The sequence below is a fragment of the Chrysemys picta genome, chromosome 11, assembly GCF_011386835.1.
Source record: "Chrysemys picta bellii isolate R12L10 chromosome 11, ASM1138683v2, whole genome shotgun sequence".
Classification (NCBI taxonomy): Eukaryota; Metazoa; Chordata; order Testudines; family Emydidae; genus Chrysemys; species Chrysemys picta.
The window spans coordinates 51,981,287-52,001,607 of NC_088801.1; the positions used below are offsets into that span (position 1 = coordinate 51,981,287).

Genomic DNA, 20,321 nt, shown 5'->3' on the forward strand with positions numbered 1-20,321 from the left:
CCAGCACTTCAAACTGTACTAAGATCTGATCAGATTTTTATAAGGTACCCCCAGCTTTACACAGACCACAAGTACATGCTCTGCAGATCACTAATAGTGGATATACTTCAATGGAAGTGACTCTGGTATGCACCAGCTGAGAATCTGAATGACTGTGTGGATAGTGACTAAAGCAGGGGACTGGAAGTTAGGACTGTTGGGTTCTACTTTGACGTACACTGACCTGCTGTGTGATCTTGAGAAAGTCACTCACCTGCAAAGGAGTCTTTTTATTTTTTAATTGGGCTTGTGTCCTTTTTGATTCTTTACAAAAATATTTTTAGGTTTGGTGGATTTTTCCCTGCTATTTTTTAAAAAGTGGAAGTATCAGGGATGTCAACTCTGGACTTCCCAGGTTTTGTTAGAGGGCCTACTGGATGGCTCAGAAGATATTGGTTGGAGGGGCGTTGTTGCTGAATCTTTTACAAAAGATTTCATTCCCCAAGCTGTTAAGTATTTATTGAAGTTAAAGAGGGGTTTAAAAGAAAGGGTGTTTAAACAGTTTGACAAAAATCCTTTCCCTTCCCAATTGCTCATTTTTCACTCTTCTGACTCTTGTAATGTCCTCGCTTAACTAGATCTCCAGTCACTGCCAGACAGTCTTCCAAGCTATACAGATCTTCAATTTCCAAATGTTTTTTTTTTAAAGGCAGGAAAAAAACTCTGTTTGTTTGTTTTTAAATTTTATTTTTAGAAAAAAAACTCCAGGCCTTCTTTATGCCCCATAAAGAAGAACACAAAGCACAACTCACCCTTGTTTTCCTTTGCATTCTTTTTCATTCCACCTTTAAAAGGATAGCAAACTCTTCAAAGGGCGCAGGATTCTTTCCCAATTCGGTCTGCCTCTGTTTACCCATCCATTAAGTAGGCATGATAATACTTACTGTACTGTGTTATGATTCTTTGTTTATAAAGTGCTTGAGAATTCTCTAAAGGCAACTTTTCAAGTTTGGTGTATTATTATTAAAAGGACATTCAGATGGCCATTGTGTTTCTGTTTTATCTAGGTCAAAGAGGAAGTACCTGTGTCAGTAACTATTTACTGTACTTATTTTAGACTTATATTTTTAGATTCCCCTCCCCCATCCTCAGGATGCATGAAAGAAGAGAACTCAAAGGCAACCTCCTTCTTTTAGGCAATTCTCATGATATGGGGAAGTCCTAGAATGTACATACACAATTCTGTATTTCCCCTCTTCATCAGTGTCTGTCTACTGTAAACTGTGTAATTTCCAGGATCTGGTTAAATTCCTTAGGACACACAGAACTAAACTTTAATAATTTGTGGGCAGATAAACAGCAGAGTTTAATTAGTGCAGCCCAGGTCACCGTCTCACATAGCGAAACACAGAGCTGTGGGAGGAGGGAAACCCAGAAAATTTAATGCAATGAAATGTACAGAATTTGCTACTAAGCGTCCCCACACAGGGGAAGAGATATGGGGCCCACTGGAGTTTGCAGCAGATGAACTTTCCTTTCCACTCCATTTGTGATACCAAAGTGTTTTCCCTAATTTACCAGTAATATTTGTTGATCAATGCTATTTGGTGAGAGAGAACACATTCTGGTAAATTGCATGTCAGACTGACTTCAAGTTATTTTGTAATTTCACACAGTTACTGAAGTTAACCAGGATGTGTATTCTATTCTGATTATATAAATTAATTTAACTTTGAAAGAATCTTCTGTGATTATTGAAAATCTGTGTGAGAGAGTGTGACCAATTTCTGCCTCAGATCCCAATTGGAGTCTTTGGTTATTATGGGTCATTCAATGCGAGGATGCTGAAGAGCAAGCCTATTTAAGGTATAAAATGAAGCATACACCTAGGCTTTCACAATGTATTATACAGCAAAGGTTAGTAAAACTCGTAGTCTCCTTGTGATGGGGGTGAGATGGTGGCAAAGGAAGAGGATTGACTGATTTATTTTTCTTCTACAGTCACTCTATACTAGAGCATTAGTAACAACCTCCCAAGAAGATACTTGCTTCAGAACTTCACAGTCAGGCCCCTAGATCAGGACTGAGCACAGACTATAAGAGTTTCTCTCTCCCATCTATGAGCCAATTTACATTTGTAAGTCCTATAAACACCAGTGAAAATGTACACAAAATGTTAGCGTTGAGTTAAACAAGCAATAATTAGGAATTAGCCTGCCAACAGAATATGCATTTTCATGCTAGTAACACAATTTCCACTCTTACATCTTGTCTGAATTAGAACAATTCTCTTTAATTCCCCACCACCAGAAAGCTCCACAGTTTCACCCATCCAGCTGTAGTCTGTTAGTATTTCCCAGCCCCAAAGACCCTCCCTAATTTAGATTGCCTGCACTGGGACTGGAACAAAGATTTGTACTGTCTGAAGCACTGGGACAAGCCGGCCTAGCCCTGCCCATAACTGAAGATCCGCCCCCTTAATTAAGGGGGAAGAACTTCTAAGCCCAGGCTACAGCTGATTACTGGGGACAACAAATAAAAGAAACAGGAAGGGAAATGAGGTCAGACTGAAAAATCAGGGATCCAGAGGGGGGCACTGAGCAGAGATCCCCTGATAGCGCCCACTGCTCCTCAAAGGTATCTAGGGAGTCAGTGGATACTACCCAGATGAACTCCACCTGGAGGTGTGTTTGGATAACGGACTGGAAATAGGCCCCCCAGTCATAGAGCACTTGCCCTGTCCAACTTCCTCCTTCTGGTGGAACAAAGATTTGTGTGTATCCTTGAACCCTAGCTAAGGGGGAAGCACCTTTCAAAACATCAAAAACTCTACTACTGATCTACGATTAAGGCTGACCCAACAGAAAATTGTTTCATTCACACTGGTCCCTGCATAGGTTACAGTGCATGGGCCTTGCCAAAACAGATTGCTTTTGATGATGTGGGTGTCCCAGAGCCTCACTGGCTCATGTAGGTTGGGACTGTCCCAGGATACAAGCCTTTTGGCTAGAAGCATGCAGGAGGATTAATATGATGATGGTTACCTTCTTTAAAATTAATTCTCAGAAGCGTGTTTTGAGATATATCCCATCATCTTGGAAATTCTCATGGAAAGCTTGGTTGTCTAGAGCAGTGCTTCTAGCTAAATGACTCAGACTGCTTAGATGGAAAAGTGGACTGCCTCGAGGGACAGAAGTTTAGCACAGCAACTGGGCTGACCTGGCAGCAAATGAGCAGGGTAACATTTCAGAGAACAGGGACCTTAGATAAACTTGAAATGCTTTTGTGTGACTTTTAAGAAACCTTTGATTAATTCCTAGGGAACAGACATTTGTTTCTATCTCCTTTTCCCCTCTCTGCCTCCCTTCTTTCCTTCCCCTCCTTTTTCCAATTTATTACCTTTTTGTTCTTCTGCCTTTTTTTCCTGTTGTTCCTTATTTTGGGGGTGGGTGGGTGGGTAGGGGGAATCAATTAAATAAATAAATAAAATCTCCCACCATCGCTAATGTACTGGTGGCAGGCTGGTGGCAGGCTGGCTAGCTCAGTTGGCTAGAATGGTCTATAATGCAAAAGTCATGGGATTATGCCTTCTCCAGGCCAAGATTTTTAATGGGGTGTGCTGGTGGTTAAAGTAGGTTACCTACTGGAACAGAATGTCAGTAATGCAAACCAACAGTTAATCGGCCTTATACAGCAAAACACATTAAATATATCTTTCCTATTATTTGTTGTTTACCCACTCGGATTTAATGCATCATTGCAGGCCAAGACACAGAAGATTGAAGGAGACAGAGAAAGGATGATGGTAGACCCAAAGGGGACTAGGTAATGAGATCTAGAGCTTGTCCTTCCTAGGTCACAGGTTCAAATCTAGCCCAGGTCACTAGTAACCAAAAGTTGTTAGCAGCTAATGGCTTATTTGGCCTCCATTCACTTTACAGAGATAAGAGCCCCCCTTGGTATTAATTCACACTTCTGATGTCAATGTCAGGATTGAGTTACATTGGTGGGCCAGTAAGGGAAAGTTTTCACCTGAGTCTTGACCAGCATCTGGCTTGTGGATAAATAGTGGAATTCAGTCTGCTGGGTTGTTAATCTGGTATTGTTCATGAGCACTAAATCTACATGAAAAGATTTAAAAAAAACCCAATTCTGCTCTTGTGCATCAAAGGTAACATTTTAACACTGAGCAGTAAAATAAATATACTGTATAAAAGGAGTGATATTTCAAGTGAGGCAATGTGGCACTGAAGCAGGCATTAAAAGACAACATTGTATCCTGTTCTGAGTGTTTCTTTATATGTTCCATTCTCACCCTGTTATAATCTTTAACAGGAAACTGCAGCTCACACTTCAATGGCTATTGTTTCCATCCTCTGCAGCTGCTTCTCAGTACGGTGTTTGTTAGAAATATTTGTTAAATGCCAATTGGAATCTCCTATTTCACAGCATATGCTGTTTTTGTCACTTTCCTTTGTTGCAGTGAAACAAAACAATTTTAGGAAATATCTGTCACACATTTTTTCTTACTAGGGAAGTGACTTGTATAACCATGTTGAAATAAGAAATGTAGTCTCTCTCTCTCTCTCTCTCTCTCTGTAATTGTTGGTGGGAGGGACTGGTATTGTCACATATCAGTGACAAATTGTCAAATGACTGTTGCTGTGCATGTAAAGCAGAGTTGTTATTATTTATTATTTGTAGTATAGTAGCACCTAGAAGGTTCAATCTGATCACCCGTATTATTGCATTCATCACCCTCACAGATACTATCTGATCAAAAACAATTCACAGGAAAAAAAGCAAAGTCTAAAAAGAAATAGTTTAGTCATACAAAGATGGGACATCCTTAAAAACAAACATATTAGCAAATGGCTAGACATGTAACCAGCACTCTTGCCAGACTTGAGGCGAAAGGTGGGATGTTGGCTGCTCATTACCAGAGTCATCCTCCTAGGATTGGGCCCAAGATGGGCAGCTGCAAAGGAAAAATGTGAGACCTAGCATATACTGCAGATGAACAATCTGCACTAATCAGTTTGGCAGGGAAGAAGAGTTTTGACCATGTTCCCTTGAGAGTCCATGCTCCCTTGGGACTAAGATTACACAGTTGGTGCATTAGCCATTCTCCTTTCCTAGAGCATCGAATTAGATTCCTTCCCAGCTGCTGAAGGGGACTGGAGGGTGGAGAAGAGGCTTCCTAAGCCCTTTTCTCCTTCTAGTGCAACTGTGCAATGAAAGGCAGGATTTGGCCCAAACTTAGGTTTAACTTAGCCCACATCATAAACCCGTGAGAGCGCAGCGTTGTGGTTGAGGAGGAAAGTTACAGTGCAGCAACTCTATATCAAGTCTTTCCACCATAAGAATGATACTTGCAGCACTGACACCTGTTTCTTTCCCTAACCCTTACCAACCAAAAATAAATATATAAAACAAAATTAAAAAATCTTGACCAACACACACAAAAGCCTACCCCTTGGAGAGATTTGAGTCCTCCAAAAGAGAAAAGTGCTAGAGACTTTATGAAGTCCACTAGTGTCTTCTCTATTCTTGATTTTGCATGGGAGGTACTCAGATACTACAGTGATGGGTAGCAAAATAAAACCCTAAGATAGAGAGATGCATATAAATAAAACTCAGTTCATTGTGTGCTTCATCCACAAGAACAAAAGGAAAGAAAACAGAGTTGGTTGGAAATTTTCTGTCAAAAGTTTTTTCAATGGAAAATTACTATTTAATCAAAACAGAATTTTCCACAAAAAAATGTCTGTTTTTGATAAAATTTTCCTAGACACCAATTTTTTTTTTTCAGTTTCAGCAGCAAAAACTTTGATTTATTCATTTATTGCTACTGAAAAGTAAGTTAAGTAAGACTAGTAGGCAAAATTTTCAAAATTTACTGAACATTTTTTATCTGACTGCCTACATTTTTCAGGTGAGGTGAAAACCTGAAAAAATTTCACAAAAAGTTAAGATGAAAACCAAAAAAATTATTTGTTTTTGTCAAAAAATTTCATAGGGTATAAGATGCTTTCCAACCAGTTCTAAAGAACAACAGACATTTCCATGTAGTTTAGCTGTACTGTGTAAGTCTTTATAAGTAGAGTACCCATTAAAATGATTTTGAATGTGATGGTGAGAACTAGGTCTGTGCCAAAACACAATGGATGCATCCTGTTCTCCTCACTCAGTTTTTATTCAGTCCTTTTCAGGACAAACTCCTAGCAAAGACTGAATAAAAACTGAGACCCAATCCTGCACTGAGATCCGTTAGCATGGACTCCTGCACCCTACAAGCTTTTCAAAACCTGTATGGAATCCCACTGACTTCAGCAGGGTTCCAGCTGCGTGCAAGGGTTCCTTCTATCTAGTGCTTATCTTTGCAAAGATCAGAAAAACAAGGAGGAGTTTGGTATTTGGTCCCAAAAGAATAAAAATTCCCACACTTGTCAAGTGTTCTCAGGATAGTCCCTTGATGCCGTATCCAGTGTTTGGTCCTAAATGGATGGTAAGAGGAGAACACTTCCCTGACTTTGCTTAAGTCAGTCTCCTAACTCTGAATCTACAACATGACAAGCCGTGCCTCCAAAAGTCCATTTTGATATATGTGATTGCTGTATATTAATAGGATAAATACTGAAATTACTCAATTTTACTCAGGCAGAGCTTCCAGTGAAGTAAATAGGCCAAATACAAACAGGGACAGATTAAGCCAATCACCTGGGGTGCCTTGTTGGGTGGGATGGGGGGGGTGCACGCCAGGCTCGGGGTGCTGTTTTTGTTGTTAGCGACAAAAGGGAAAATAGAATGTTTGAAGTAAAATGTTTCAGGTATTCCGTATGTGAATTCATTTTTCATTAACCTCCTAGAACGTTCTGGACCTTTGTAGAATCTCGTGGAACGTTCTCAGAAAGTCTGGAAGTACATTTTCCTTGAAACTCCTAGAATGTGGTCAGCCATACCTTCACGGGTATATAAAGGGTGGGGAGTCACCAGTCAGTCAGATATAAAAACAAAGTGAGAGCCCAGTTGTGATATTGGGAATCTTGTTTTATTATGTAATAATAAAAGTGTACTTGTGTTTTAAGACTTGAAGAGTGTAAGTAGTGACTAATAAAGGACATATTTAATGAGACGCCAGAGATATCTATCAAACCCCTATCTACGCAACAATATAAAAGAAATACTGTTACTTCTTTTGCCATGCTTCACTTGTAATGTTTGATGACTTTCTAAGACTGTGGAACATAGACTTTTGCTCTCCCTCATACGGTCTGTTTTCCCCCATAGAAAATAAAAGAAGCCTTCAAGAGCTCAATATAGGAAGCAGAAAGCTCAATTGCAATCTAGTTTGCAGCAAGGGGCAAATTTGATGGGAAAATATCTGAATCAGAACAACATAGATTGGGCTTTAGGCAGTAACAATCGTCCTAGTGCAGAAGAAATTGAGGAGCAAATTGTAAATGATAGAAGTCCTATTACCAAGGAATTAGCAGATTTACCTGATGATAAGGAATGGAAATGTGAGGGAAAGTGATGGAGAATTGTCCAGTTTTCCTGGAAGCATAATGGAGAGCGGTGATAAAAAAAGAATGTGGCTCACATGAAAAGAAGAGTAATGATAAAAAAAAATCTGGTTTACATGAAATGGAGAGAAACGATAACGAAGAATCAGTCTTGCACAATGGCAGAAACAGCAGCAAGAAAAATTGACACCACAAATCGATACATCAGATCCTGCTTTATGGCTGGCGATCCTAAACTCTGCTGATATTGACTGTACAATTTTGAATGGGCCGAGCAAAATCAAGGATATGACGTTTCCAGTAAGTGAACAGAAGCAACACTTCTCAAAGTCACACTGTGAAAAAGGGCTTGAGAATGGTGAGAAACTGAATCGGCATTGGCTAGTTTTCTCAAAATCAACTGACAAAGTGCTCTGGTTTTGTTGCAAAATATTTGACAAGAATGCCAAATCCTTGCTTGTGCTTTCTGGGTACAATTATTGGCATAACTTAGCTGATGCTCTGAAGTAACATGAAAAGTCACCCAGCCATTTTATGGCCTACTCCAAATGGATGGCGGTCGAGTGCCAGCTCAAGATGAATAAATGGACAGACGCAGAAAACCAGCACATTATTAATGTAGAAACCCAGCATTGGAGGAACGTTCTCGAGCATCTGATACCTCGATTACCTTCTTCCTTGCAAAGAATAATTTGGCTTTCCAGGGATTGTCAGATAAGTTGTTCATTTAACATAATGGTAATTTCCTCAATTTGGTAGAGCTTCTTGGGAAATTCGACCATGTTATGCGTGAGTCAAGTAGTTCATAAAGAAGCTGTGGATCATTACTGCAGCAAATTAGTTAAAAACAAATTGATTTTATGGCAAGGAAAGTGCTTGATAACATATTTATTACTACACTGTAATAATGGACTGCAGTCCTAATATTAGTCACAGTGAAAAGTTGTCATTTACAGTAAGATACGCTGATGACAAAGATGGTTGTATCCAAGTAATGGAACACTTTATCCGTTTCCGGTCTGTGGATGACTCTACTGGAAAGGGCCTAACAGAACTGCTTATGAATGTTTTGAATGAGAATAAAATAAAGCTTCAGGTCTGCCGTGGCCAAGGCTACAACAATGATGCAAATATGAAGGGAAGAAACAGTGGCGTCCAGGCAAGGATCCTTGTGCTGAATCCAAGAGCTTTCTTGGTGCCTTATGGCTGCCATTCCCTCAAACTGGTTGTGTCAGATGCAGCAGCATCTTCTTTAGATTCAATATCTGTCTTTGGAGTACTGCAAAGGATATACACCCTGTTCTCCGCATCAACTATCAGGTGTAAGAGCCTCATGAACAATGTTACAAATCTGACCATGAAGCCTCTAAGTGACACTCACTAGGAGAGCAGCATTGACAGCATAAGGCCAGTGAAGTACCAAGTGACTGAAGTTTATGATATCTTGATGGAACTGGTGCAGTTGAGTAAAGCTGAGGCTGGAATCTGATACGAGGACAAAGCCTGGCAAACCAGATCACTGACTTCAAATTTCTGGTCTCATTTGTGGTTTGGCACGATATCCTGTTCCGAGTAAACATTGTAAGCAAGGCATTACAACAAACTCAGTCGATGGACATCGCGACTGCTACTACTTTGATGAAAAGCTGCCTTGATTTCGTTGTGGCCTACAGAGACAACGGATTTGAATATGCCTCACTGCTGCCAAATAAATAGCAAAAAGCTCAGGAGTTGAGCCTGTCTTCAAGGAAACTCATATTCATTGCAAGAAGAGACAGAAGGCATTGGTTACGAGGGCAGAGATGAGGTGACGGGAAGCTTGGGAGAAAAATTCAAGAGGGAGTTTTTTTGCTCATTTGTTGACACTGCTTGAATGTCCATCAAAGAAAGGTTTGGACAAATGAAGCACCACAAAAAGACCTGGGGTTTTCTGCATGACCTCAGTAAGCGGCCAGCAGACAGGATAACACTCCTTCACCGGATGCTGACACCTGGAGAATGTTTGGACATCAATGATAAAGACCTATATGTTGAATTGGACAACATCCATCACATTTTGCAAGATGGGAAGCACATTTTCCACTCCAAGTTTTCCAATTCATTCATGATGCACAGCAGACGGACATTTTTCTTAATGTGCGGATAGCTTTTTTCAAAGCTCAGGGTCATTAAAAAGATATCTTTGATCAACGATGGCACTTGAAAATGCCATTGACCAGTCTTTTGATCTCTCTGATGCTGTGCTTCAGTTCAGAAGGGCAAAGGCGAGAAAAACGACCTGTTGAACTAAAGGACTAGGGTTAACATTCTAACATTCTAATATCACCTACTGTAACACTATTTAATACTGGTCCACCCAATGTTGGTGCACAGTTCAATTTCTTGATGTTAGTACATTTCAATTGTTCTTAAAATTAAAAAGTTTCTATAAATATAGAGGAAAAGATATTTTTATTTGCTTATATATGGCATGAATAAATACAGCTTCCAGATCATAGCATGCAAATTTATTGTCTTATATGACAGGGATAAATCATGCATGCAAACTGTGGCTCAAAGTCATGAAATGGGCTACAAACGCAATAAAGAATAAAATATTTAAAAGTTTAACAAATGGGTGGGTGTTAAAGATGCACCTCACCTTGGTCGCCATTTGGGTTAGGCCCTGCATACTTAGATCCTTATTCAGGAAAAACTCCCATTGCCTGTCCCCCCCGCCACCCTGCCCTAGCTGGCTGGTGCATATACTTCCTCTAAATTCCATCAGAGTTTTGCACTAGGAGAGAAATCCAGGTTTTGTCCAACAGTATGAACTGCTACACAATAACCCAAAGCTTGAATGCTAAATAGGTGGAGGAGCTCTTTCCCATTTGTCTTCAACTTCTTGAGATGTAACATTATAACTGCATGTTCTTCATTTCCCCACTAAATATCTCTTTTTTGTGGGTTACACCGTGCCACTGACTTAAGCAGAGTTCCTCCAGTGATTTCAATGGTAAGATTTGCTTAAAAATCAATGACATAATATGACCCTGTGTTTTTAAATACCAAGAGCAAACTGTTCTAATTAAGGACCAGGTATCTCGATATCAGAAGGTAAAGTTTGGCTTAGGTTACAAGTAGGAATGACTCTGGGCTTTTCTGCCTATTCTTCATTTGTTTATATCGTAAACCCACCATGTAATGTGTCAGTCACTGTTCATTCTCTTGTGTACCAAATTCACCCACACATGAGGGGGAAGGGAAATAATATATTTGAAAATATGTTGCCAGTTTAAAGTTGAAGGATAAAAGGAATGTGACTCATTTTGTCTTTGATTCTCATTTATAAAAATCCTAGCTAAGCCATTTCAAAATATGTTTAAAAACAAAATATAGCTGGTCACGGTCTAAGGTTACATCTGCTGTGTTTCATCTTGGAACTAATTCTTAGAAATGATAGCAGACTCTTCTCCTACCTGCAGTCTTCTCATTTTATCTGGTTACTTACTTCTAGGTTCAACACCTCACCATCATACTGTTGTCATAGCAACAACAAAAACTGTATTCCTGACTAATCTGGTTTGCTTCCCTGCATCTGATTTCTTTAAGCATGAACAAGTACTGTAGCTGCATAGTTTTATTTTTTCCCTTTCTTCCCTTCATCTGTTCACAGAACTCCTATTCATGTGAATGGGATGGATGTACAGAAAATAAGACCTTTCATAAGTAAACCTGCTGTAATAGCGTCCACCCAAGATCATAGCAATGACAGGCCAACATCATCTCTATAGCTTTCACTTTCTTGAATCTAATTTACTGAATACAGAAATAAAAAACAAAAACAAAATAAATAACGACATCCAGTGTTTTAGCCTAAAACTTTGACGTACATAGTGCCAGTCATGCAGAAAAATCCTCAAGCAATTTACAGACTAATTTATATCAGATTAATACCTAGAAATGGTATTTCAGCTAAGTAGTGGATAGAGGAGTAAATGATAGACACATGTATTACAGAAGGAGCTGGTAGCAACTTTGAAGTTGACCAGTACTTTCCATTATCACACCCCGTTTTCAGTGGCTTATAATTCAGACAGATTTTAATTATTCCAACATAAGTTTTCCATGCTTGCTCTCTGCTTCAAGCTGCTTTTTAATTTTTTTTTAATACTTTCTGCTATATTGGCTATTTCTGAGAATTAAATTAATAAAAATTGGTAGTTTTTGCTAATGTTACAAGATTAGGGTGTCTAGATCCTTGTATAGGAATTGTTTTTAGTATTATCTAACTTGAAATAAATAATAAATGAAATACTTTTTCAGCTATTTTTTTGAAGTCTAATATCTTTGTGGTTTAGAGCAGGAACTTGAAATTTGATTGAAGGTGGGGGGGGGGGGGGGGAGGACGAACTGTCCGAAAGGTACACAGATGTTTTTTGCTGTTTCCATGAAAATCCATCAGATCTGAAAATAATCATTTACACTTTCTCAGCAGAGCTTGTTAAAGGTTTGCTGCTAAAATCTCTGAATGTTCCATCTGCACTGCGCCTGCTCAAGCCCCACTGGCCATCCAGCTAAATTGAGCATGTTCCCCCACTCCACTTTCCTGCCATCTGCACTGAGCATACTCAAAACCTGAGGCCCAGATGGGATGTAGCAGCAGCAGCAGCAGCATTGCTCTGGCCAGGGAAGGAGTTCTGGACTGGAAGGAGACCATAACTTATAGTGTCAGCTCTTCTACTAACTGGTTTTAATAATTCAGTGCACTTCACAACTTTTATTACTGAGTAAGGTCTCATACCTCTAGCTTAGGAGGCAGGCATCTCCCACATATTACTGATTGGACAACTGAGAGGTTGCACAAAGACACTTCAGGAAGAACTGTGAATAAAAATTGTTGCGAGTATTGGAGACGCATACTCATTGATAGCCACACTGCCTTTCAGACTGAATGTGCCAAATCTATGTGTTTGGCTGAGATATCTGCAACCATTAGACCCAACTTCCCTCCACAGCCAGAACCATAACTGTAGAGATATGTTTGTAGAAGATGATACAGTAACTCCTCACTTAACATTGTAGTTATGTCCTGAAAAATGAAGTGAAACAATGTTAAACTAATCCAATTGTCCCATAAGATTTAATGTAAATGCGGAGGGTTAGGTTCCAAGGAAATTTTTTGGGGGCAGACAAAAGGCATTATACTGTATACCGGTGGTCCCCAACCTTTTTCGTCTGGCAGGTGCCAGACGACGAGCCACGGAGGACCGTGGTGGCGGACGAGCATCCACCGAAATGCCACCAACAAGTGGCAATGTCAATAGGCATCGCTGCCGAAATGCCGCCGACAAGCAGTGTCATCCAGAGGCATGGGCGGCATTTCGGCGGCGACGCCTCTGGATGACGCTGCTTGTCGGCGGCATTTCGGCGGATGCTCATCCGCCGACCAGTACACGGGCGCACTTAGACACCCCGGCGGGTGCCATGGCACCCGCGGGCACTGCATTGGGGACTGCTGTATACTGTACAGTACTGTACTGTACGGTGGTTGGGAACTGCCCCGGCTTACCCCACACAGGCACAGCCCGCTGCAGGCAAGGATGCTAGGAAGCACCTTTGCAGCAGCAGCTTCCCCGGAGAACAGGCTCGGATTTTGCCGGGAATGCTCCAGGCCCGCCTTTTCCTGTCCCCGCTCCACTCCAGGCCCCCCCATTTCCCACCCCCACTCCACCTCCTCTCCAGAGCATGCCACATCCTCCCCCCAAAGTCCTAGGCGGTGCTTAGGACTTTCTGAGAGGGAGGGGGAGGAGCGGAGACGCAGCTTCCAAACAGCTGTTTAGCGGCGCTTAGGATTTTCTGGGAGGGAGGGGGAGGAGTGGAGATGGGGGGCTTCCCTGCTCCTCCTCCTCCCTCCCAGCACTTCGCGCTTAGGACTTTCTGGGAGGAAGTGCTGGGAGGGAGGGGAAGGAGGCGGAGAAGCGGAACTTGTGCAGACTGAATGTGCCAAATCTATGTGTTTGGCTGAGATATCTGTAAAGTCGCTGCTCTTCCACAGAATCTTACAAGCAGGCAGCCAAAGGACATTATAAGGGAGCACTGTACAACTTTAAATGAGCATGTTCCCTAATTGAGCAGCGACGTAACATTGAAACAACGTTAAGTGGGACAACGTTAAATGAGGATTTACTGTAATTTAGAGATGCTCCTTCATTAGGGACAGTATGTCATAGGAATTTAGAGATGTGCCCTGACAGGGGGGCCTGGGAACTCCCTATGGCTGCGTGCAGCCATTCACCAGAGACGCTCTCTAGTTTGTTTTATGAAAGTTTTATTCCTGTCTCATTCACTGGTTTGTTATTTAATGAACCCCAAGATCATTACAATAACCAAACAACCCCGACTCCCAATATTCCATTGCCATCTAGAAAATAGTTGTGCAAGGCACTGGTAACGTGCGTGTTGTGTCCCTCTGTAAAGGCTGGTCCACCCTAACAACTGTGGCAAGGCACCTTCTCGGTTTCACCAGCCTCAGCTGCTTTTAGCCTTGGCAAGACAGGCTTGGGTAAAATAGTCCCTCTTGGTGGCACAGGGGAAGTCTGTTCCTTCTCTTCACCAGTCTTTTTAGCTTGTTTTTCTTCCTTATGGGAGAGAATGCAGCCTCCCCTCCTGGTGAGGCTCGCTGCTCCTAACCTACTGGCAGCAGGACTCCTTCTCTCTCCTTTTCCCCCTTCTCCCAACAGGGGAGGGTTTAAAAAGGTCTCAGGAAGCCCTTAGTTGGAATCAGTTGATCCTAATTGACCTCAGGTCAGGGCCGGCTCCAGGGTTTTTGCCGCCCCAAGCAGCCAAAACACAAAAAAAAGCCGCGATCGCAATCACGATCTGCGGCGGCAATTCGGCAGGAGGTCCTTTGCTCCCAGCGGGAGTGAGGGACCGTCTGCCGAATTGCCGCCGAATACCTGGACGTGCCGCCCCTCTCAGGAGCGGCCGTCCCAAGCATCTGCTTGAGAAGCTGGTGCCTGGAGCCGGCCCTGCCTCAGGTAACTTCCTCTCAGCTGATCCTAATTGAGTCTCTGGTAACCCCTTCTCAGATGAACCTGACTGACCTGTAGTTACCCCTCCTCAGTTGATAGGGAGGAGGGCCTTATACCCTTGGACTGTTCCTTCCCCTCCCGCCCCCCGCAGCTGTCTGTCCTGAGTTTATCACACGACATTATAACTTATGATTAATTAAAGATATCAAAATGTGTTTTAAGTGTCATTGGAAAATAGCTTCTCTAGTAAATAGGGCTCTTCAATACCAGATTGGTAAATTCAGTGGATTGCTCTGCTTTCTTCCCTCTGAGTCTCTGTGAACAGGTTCTCCTGTGTGCTCCTGGGAGTTGGGGATGCCTTTCACAGCTGTGTTTTGGCTCATGGGTATGTATGTTTCATTTATTGATAGAAGGAATTAGTGCACATTGAAATGTGTGTGTAAGACTCCTATTTGCTGAATGATCAGAGCAGAAGTTTTGTAAATTTCAATATCCTATTGCCCATTGCAAAAAACAGAGCAGATGAGTGTGTTGGTATACAAGTGAGATGCATGCTGGACACCCACTACATTAACCAGTGAGCAAAGTCTGCTGTAGAGGTTATTCAGGAATAGATCTAGTAGGAGAATAGGGAGGAAAAAAATCTATAACATTTTTTTTGTTTGGTTTTCATTGCAACTTCAGTGTCACTAGTTCTTTTTCCAATTAATTCTACTCAGGCACATAGCAGTGAATGCTATGGACAGACTGCTTCAGCCTTTGTACTTGAAGACAAATTATAGCTTCCAGATCTGTCAAGCTTGACAAAGTGTTCTTTAAAGTTATAACAGAACTGTGCTTAAAATAATAAATAAACTCCACTTTCAGATCATGTGTTGAGGTTGGGTAGCTTCTTGTTTGTGTGTGTGTGTGTGTGTGTGTGTGGTGTAGAGGGGAAGGAAGAGGAGTGAACTGAGAAATTTCAAAGAAATGTTGCACTAGAGAGAGCCAAGAGTAAGTCAGGTGGGCTATAACCTTCAGAGATAAATAAACCAACACTGTTCACACAGTCACCAAAAGGTAGAAGATGAATTACAAATATATTTTTCCTCTCTCATTAAGAGTCTAACCCCTCTCCCATTTAAGTCAATAGAAAGTCTCCCTACTTCTATAACCCATCCTCCCAATTGCCTGTTTTCCCCTGGCACTGGTGGTGTGCTGGGACAGGAGGTGGCACAGCCAGCATGTGCTGCAACACCAGAAGGGATTGCTGGAATAACAGCCGAAGCTGTTGCAAGTTGGTATAAGTTAGAGGGGTGCTGTGTCTGTTCTTACTTGTGCCAGGGATCAGGGAAGTGCCCCTGCCACCCTTCTTCAGGTGTGCTAAGCAGAACTCTGGCGCACTGAAGGATCTAGGCCCGGCCTAGAGCACAAATAGGTATGAGAAAAGATGCCAAGTTTGCTCTCCCACATGCGATTTGTATACTTTAGTATCTTTGGAATAGGGATTATCTTGTATTGTGTGTCCTGTACAGCTTTCAGTACATTTTCAATGCTTGACAAATAATAAATGAGAACAACAAGGGTGCTAGTCGGTGACAGCTGTGGTAGTGGTTTTTCTACCTGCCCAACAGAACTAAACTGAATGGGATTAGTTTTGATAACTGAAGATCCACGGTCTGTATCAATAACTCTGGACCATTGGAATAATGCTCTGTAGCACATATTTAGGTTAAAGATGTAAGCAGAAATTATATTATACAAATTTCACGGCCAGACGGGTAATACTTTACATGAAATGTGTGTTCGATACAGTTTGTTTATTTTTTAAAAAGCGCCACAAGCTATTTGCTTTATCTATAGTACGGAACATTTCATGAAATCGGCTCGTCCCTGCCAGTAGCAGTTATTGTGGAAACCAAGCTAGACTGCGGGTTTTACTATTAAAGGTCATAAAAGAAAAATCAGGAAAAAGATCTAATAGTGAAAGTGCTATTAAATGTCTGGTGGTTGACATTTCTATTCTGAAACCATAGCAGTAACTTGTTATCTAAAAAAATCAGTTCTTTGCTGTCGTGATACAACTGAGAAAGGCCAGCATCGTTACTAATAGAGAGAACTATTGCTCTTTTTCTCAGATGGAAATATTTTACCACAAAGGTCAGGACTGAGATCATTTTTAATAGGCAGAACAGTGTCTTGTCAAGAAAATCTGTAAATCTTTAGACCCCAAGCTCCTGAAGTCAATGGAGCTCCATGCAAGGACCTTTCTGCTTGGAGCAGATTGCAGGACTGGGATCTGAACACCCAATCCTGCATAGGGATACAGAGAATTATTCAGTGTACACTCCCACTTGTGCTGCATTTCTTTTGAGAAAGCCAGCCATTGAGTGGGCTGAGCAGTGGTTACCAAGCCTCTATGCAATCTCTATCTGCTCATAGCTGTGGGGCAGGAAAAGGCAGACTCTGGGCCCATTATGCCTCCTGCTCTGGCCCTTATATGCTGTTCCAGTAGCATACAGGGGCTGCAGTGAAGCCACCAGAGGCTGGGGGAGAATACAACCCAGAAGAGGAACATAAGGCTCCTGGAATTGTTCTAATATATTCTGGTTACCACTTCAAATCCTGGCCAGATCAGAATCCAGGTGGCACAAAAGATGGCTCACAGCCACCTTTGCCTCCCCCTACTAGTATGCATCTACGGCATTGCAGCTCCCAAGAGGCACAGCACAGTATCTGTCCCAGCAGAGGTGACAGGACTTAAGGACATTTGTTCTTCCTTCTACACACACAAAATGCTATTATCTAAACACACACATACATGTATACAAAAGTACATTGAAATCCTGAGTGCTCGTCCCAATCTGTTCTATATTCTATAGGTTATCTACAGTGCACATTTGTTTAGAGCTGGTTACGTTGCTAGCATTTGGTAATACTCTTTTTTTTATCAAATACGTAGCAAAGGGAAGAGGGGAACATTTAAAGCGCTAAACCAAATACCAAAACAAAGTCTGAATAAAAATACAGACAAATCCCTATAATCAAGCATCTGGTACCAGTGACTGTGTAAAATGCGTATCTGTTCAGCCTGCAAAATATTGTCAGAACTGTTCATCTCAATGCCATTGAAGGCATTCTTCCTGTATGTATGATCCTGCAGAGAGTGCCTCTGGTAGAGTGATGCAGCAATACTTCCACCACTCTATGGCTGTGTGTCCTAGAACCAATACAATAACAATAGGCTGCGCCTCTCTGCTTGTCCTGCAGAAGCAGTTAATAAATTTGTTGTTTTAACTGTTTTGAAATTATGGATGACGTTAATATACAAACCAGGAGGGAAACAAAAAAAGTGACCTTAATTTCAAGTTGCATGAAAATCACATGAGAAAAATAGTGTTTGAATAATGCAAGAGGAAACGTTGGTAGGAATGGAAATATTGTCAAGTTTCTAAGAGGCCATCACCAATAATGAATAAAGGGAACAAAGTGATTGGCAGTGTCATGTTAAGATTTTCCATTGCAGTACATATAATAAAGATAACCCTTTGCAAGAACTATAACAGTCATTGCAGTCCCAGTAGGAAACATGCCACCATCAAAGAAGGGAAAGAAACCTTTCATAAAACGGAGATATGTATCTGCTTTGTGCAGAAGGCACAATTATAACAGGAAGTAAATCATTAACTAAATGCTATCATTTCCCCAGAATTCTTACCATAAACAAACATTTATTAGACTATGCTTTACTAACTCCAACCCAATAAAAGAAAATATCACTGTGCAAAAGCTTGATGGAAAAACCTTAAAGCTTATCAAAAGACAATCTTAGATACGTATCAAACTGAAGGTCTATATGCTATAGAACTGTAGCTTTCAACCTGTGGTATGCAGACCACTGGGTGTCTGTAGACTATGTCTAAGATAACCAAAGGGGTCTGCATCTTCCTTTGAAATTTTTTAGTGGTCCGCAAATGAAAAAAGGTTTAAAACCACTGCTCTAAAGCCTCATATCCAGTGCTGGCTGCAGTTTTTTACCTGTAAATAACTGTGCCTGCATTTTTATGTCTGTAACGAATTGTATACTACTCCTGGGGAAATTCTGTGCCACTGCGCAATGCAGAATTTTGCAGAAATTAATGGGTTTTGTGCATAATTTCCTTTCCCCCACAGAAATGGGCTGCAGTGCTGTTGGCTGCCACTAGGGCCCGCTGGACCCAGCAGAGCCCAGCTCGCACACAGAAGACACTGGCGGGGAGAGGGGCGAGGAGAGTACAGTACAAGGTTCCCAGCAGCTGCAGTTCTCTGCACTAGGGTGACCAGGTGTCCTGATTTTATAGGGACAGTCCTGATATTTGGGACTTTTTCTTATATGGACACCTATCACCCCCCAACCCCGTCCCGATTTTTCACATTTGCTATCTGGTCACCCTACCCTGCACGCCCTGAGGGAAGGAGACGGTGGCATTCAGGAAACTCCAGACAAGCCTGGCTGGGACCCCGCAACAGGCTGTTTCTCCTTCTGGAATCCTGGGCAGTAGAGGGACCGGGGTCTGGGGTGGGTAGGCCACGGCTGGGTTCGGGGAGGGTGTCTGGGCTGGGGGGGGGCCACAGATGGGCTCTGGGAGGGAGGGGGAGGTTATCTGGGCTGGGGAAGACGGGGCAGAGAAACAGAAACTGGGTTTCAGAATAGCAGCCATGTTAGTCTGTATCCGCAAAAAGAATAGGAGTACTTTGGAGTATTTGAGCATAAGCTTTCACGGGCTACAGCCCACTTCATCGGATGCATATAGTAAGGAGATAACATATAGAACATATATGGAACATATAGTGAGGAGATAAATATACAAATACAGCGAACATGAAAAGGTGCGAGTTGTCCTACCAACTCTAAAAGGCTAATTAATTAAGAGAAAAAACTGGGTTGTCAGGGGTTTCTTTAATTCTCTGCTGCTAGAGGAATTTTTGTGTGCTGTCAGGTATTTTGAAATAAATTACCAAAATAATTGAAACTGGCATGATTATGTAGTGTTATTTAGACAAATAAAATTTGCAAAATTTTAAAATATTTGAATTTTCAATTTTTTGGCGCAGATTTCCCCCAGGAGTATGTATACACAACTATTCATAGTTAAATATCTACTTTTGTGCCACAAGGTTGCAAAATGTCACTTGCAAAAACTGAGATTTGTCTGCATATCAAGACCTTGGGTCCCAGTTTCTGCTGTTACACTTGTGCAATCACCGCTGAAATCATACATGTTACTCCATAAGTGTAACTAAGAACAGAATTTGACCTTAAGTGTCAACTTAATTTTGCCTGGAGATAGTAGGGTCTGATCTTCCCAGAGTTGCTTTGATACTACATTGATGAGCACAATTTAAGAACAGAAACAGAACTGAACTGACTTCAAGGGTAGTTGGATTTTGCCTCAGAAACCAGTAAGAAGGTACAAATTTATCTAAAGGCAATCTGAGGTAATAATCTTACCTGAAGAAGTTTCCTGATTCTTTTCAGGTTGTGTATCAACAGGAGGTTCTTTTCTTGAGAAACCCGGTCTAACTGTTCATCCAATTGTATTAACAAATTCTGTAAGAGGATTGTTGCCATTGGTTCATTATTGGAAGCAGCCTCCCTATGCAACACAAAATTATTAACATGAAACATGCATGTGAATGAACAAGAATGTCATGAGATATGTCAAGTTATTTGCTAAGTAAGTTATAATCTGCATTCAGAAATAAAGGAAACAAGTAAAGACTTTTTTAAAAGGTAGTTTGCTTCTTGCGTGCAGTTTGGAGAAAAGAGTACATGAATCCGTTT

General features: G+C 41.4%; 1 protein-coding gene across 9 annotated transcripts in view; it reads right to left on the reverse strand.

The window, feature by feature from the left end:
* The window catches only part of STAT4 (signal transducer and activator of transcription 4), a 68,343-nt gene that overhangs the window by 40,531 nt on the left and 7,491 nt on the right, over positions 1–20,321 (reverse strand). For all 9 annotated transcript variants that reach the window (XR_010591614.1, XM_008172909.4, XM_005306806.5 and 6 more), the window contains exon 3: positions 19,989–20,133. Coding sequence is in view for 8 of the 9 variants with exons in the window: in XM_008172909.4 (XP_008171131.1) it covers positions 19,989–20,133 (145 nt within the window). In the remaining variant the exon portion in view is untranslated. The remainder of the gene's footprint in view (positions 1–19,988; positions 20,134–20,321) is intronic.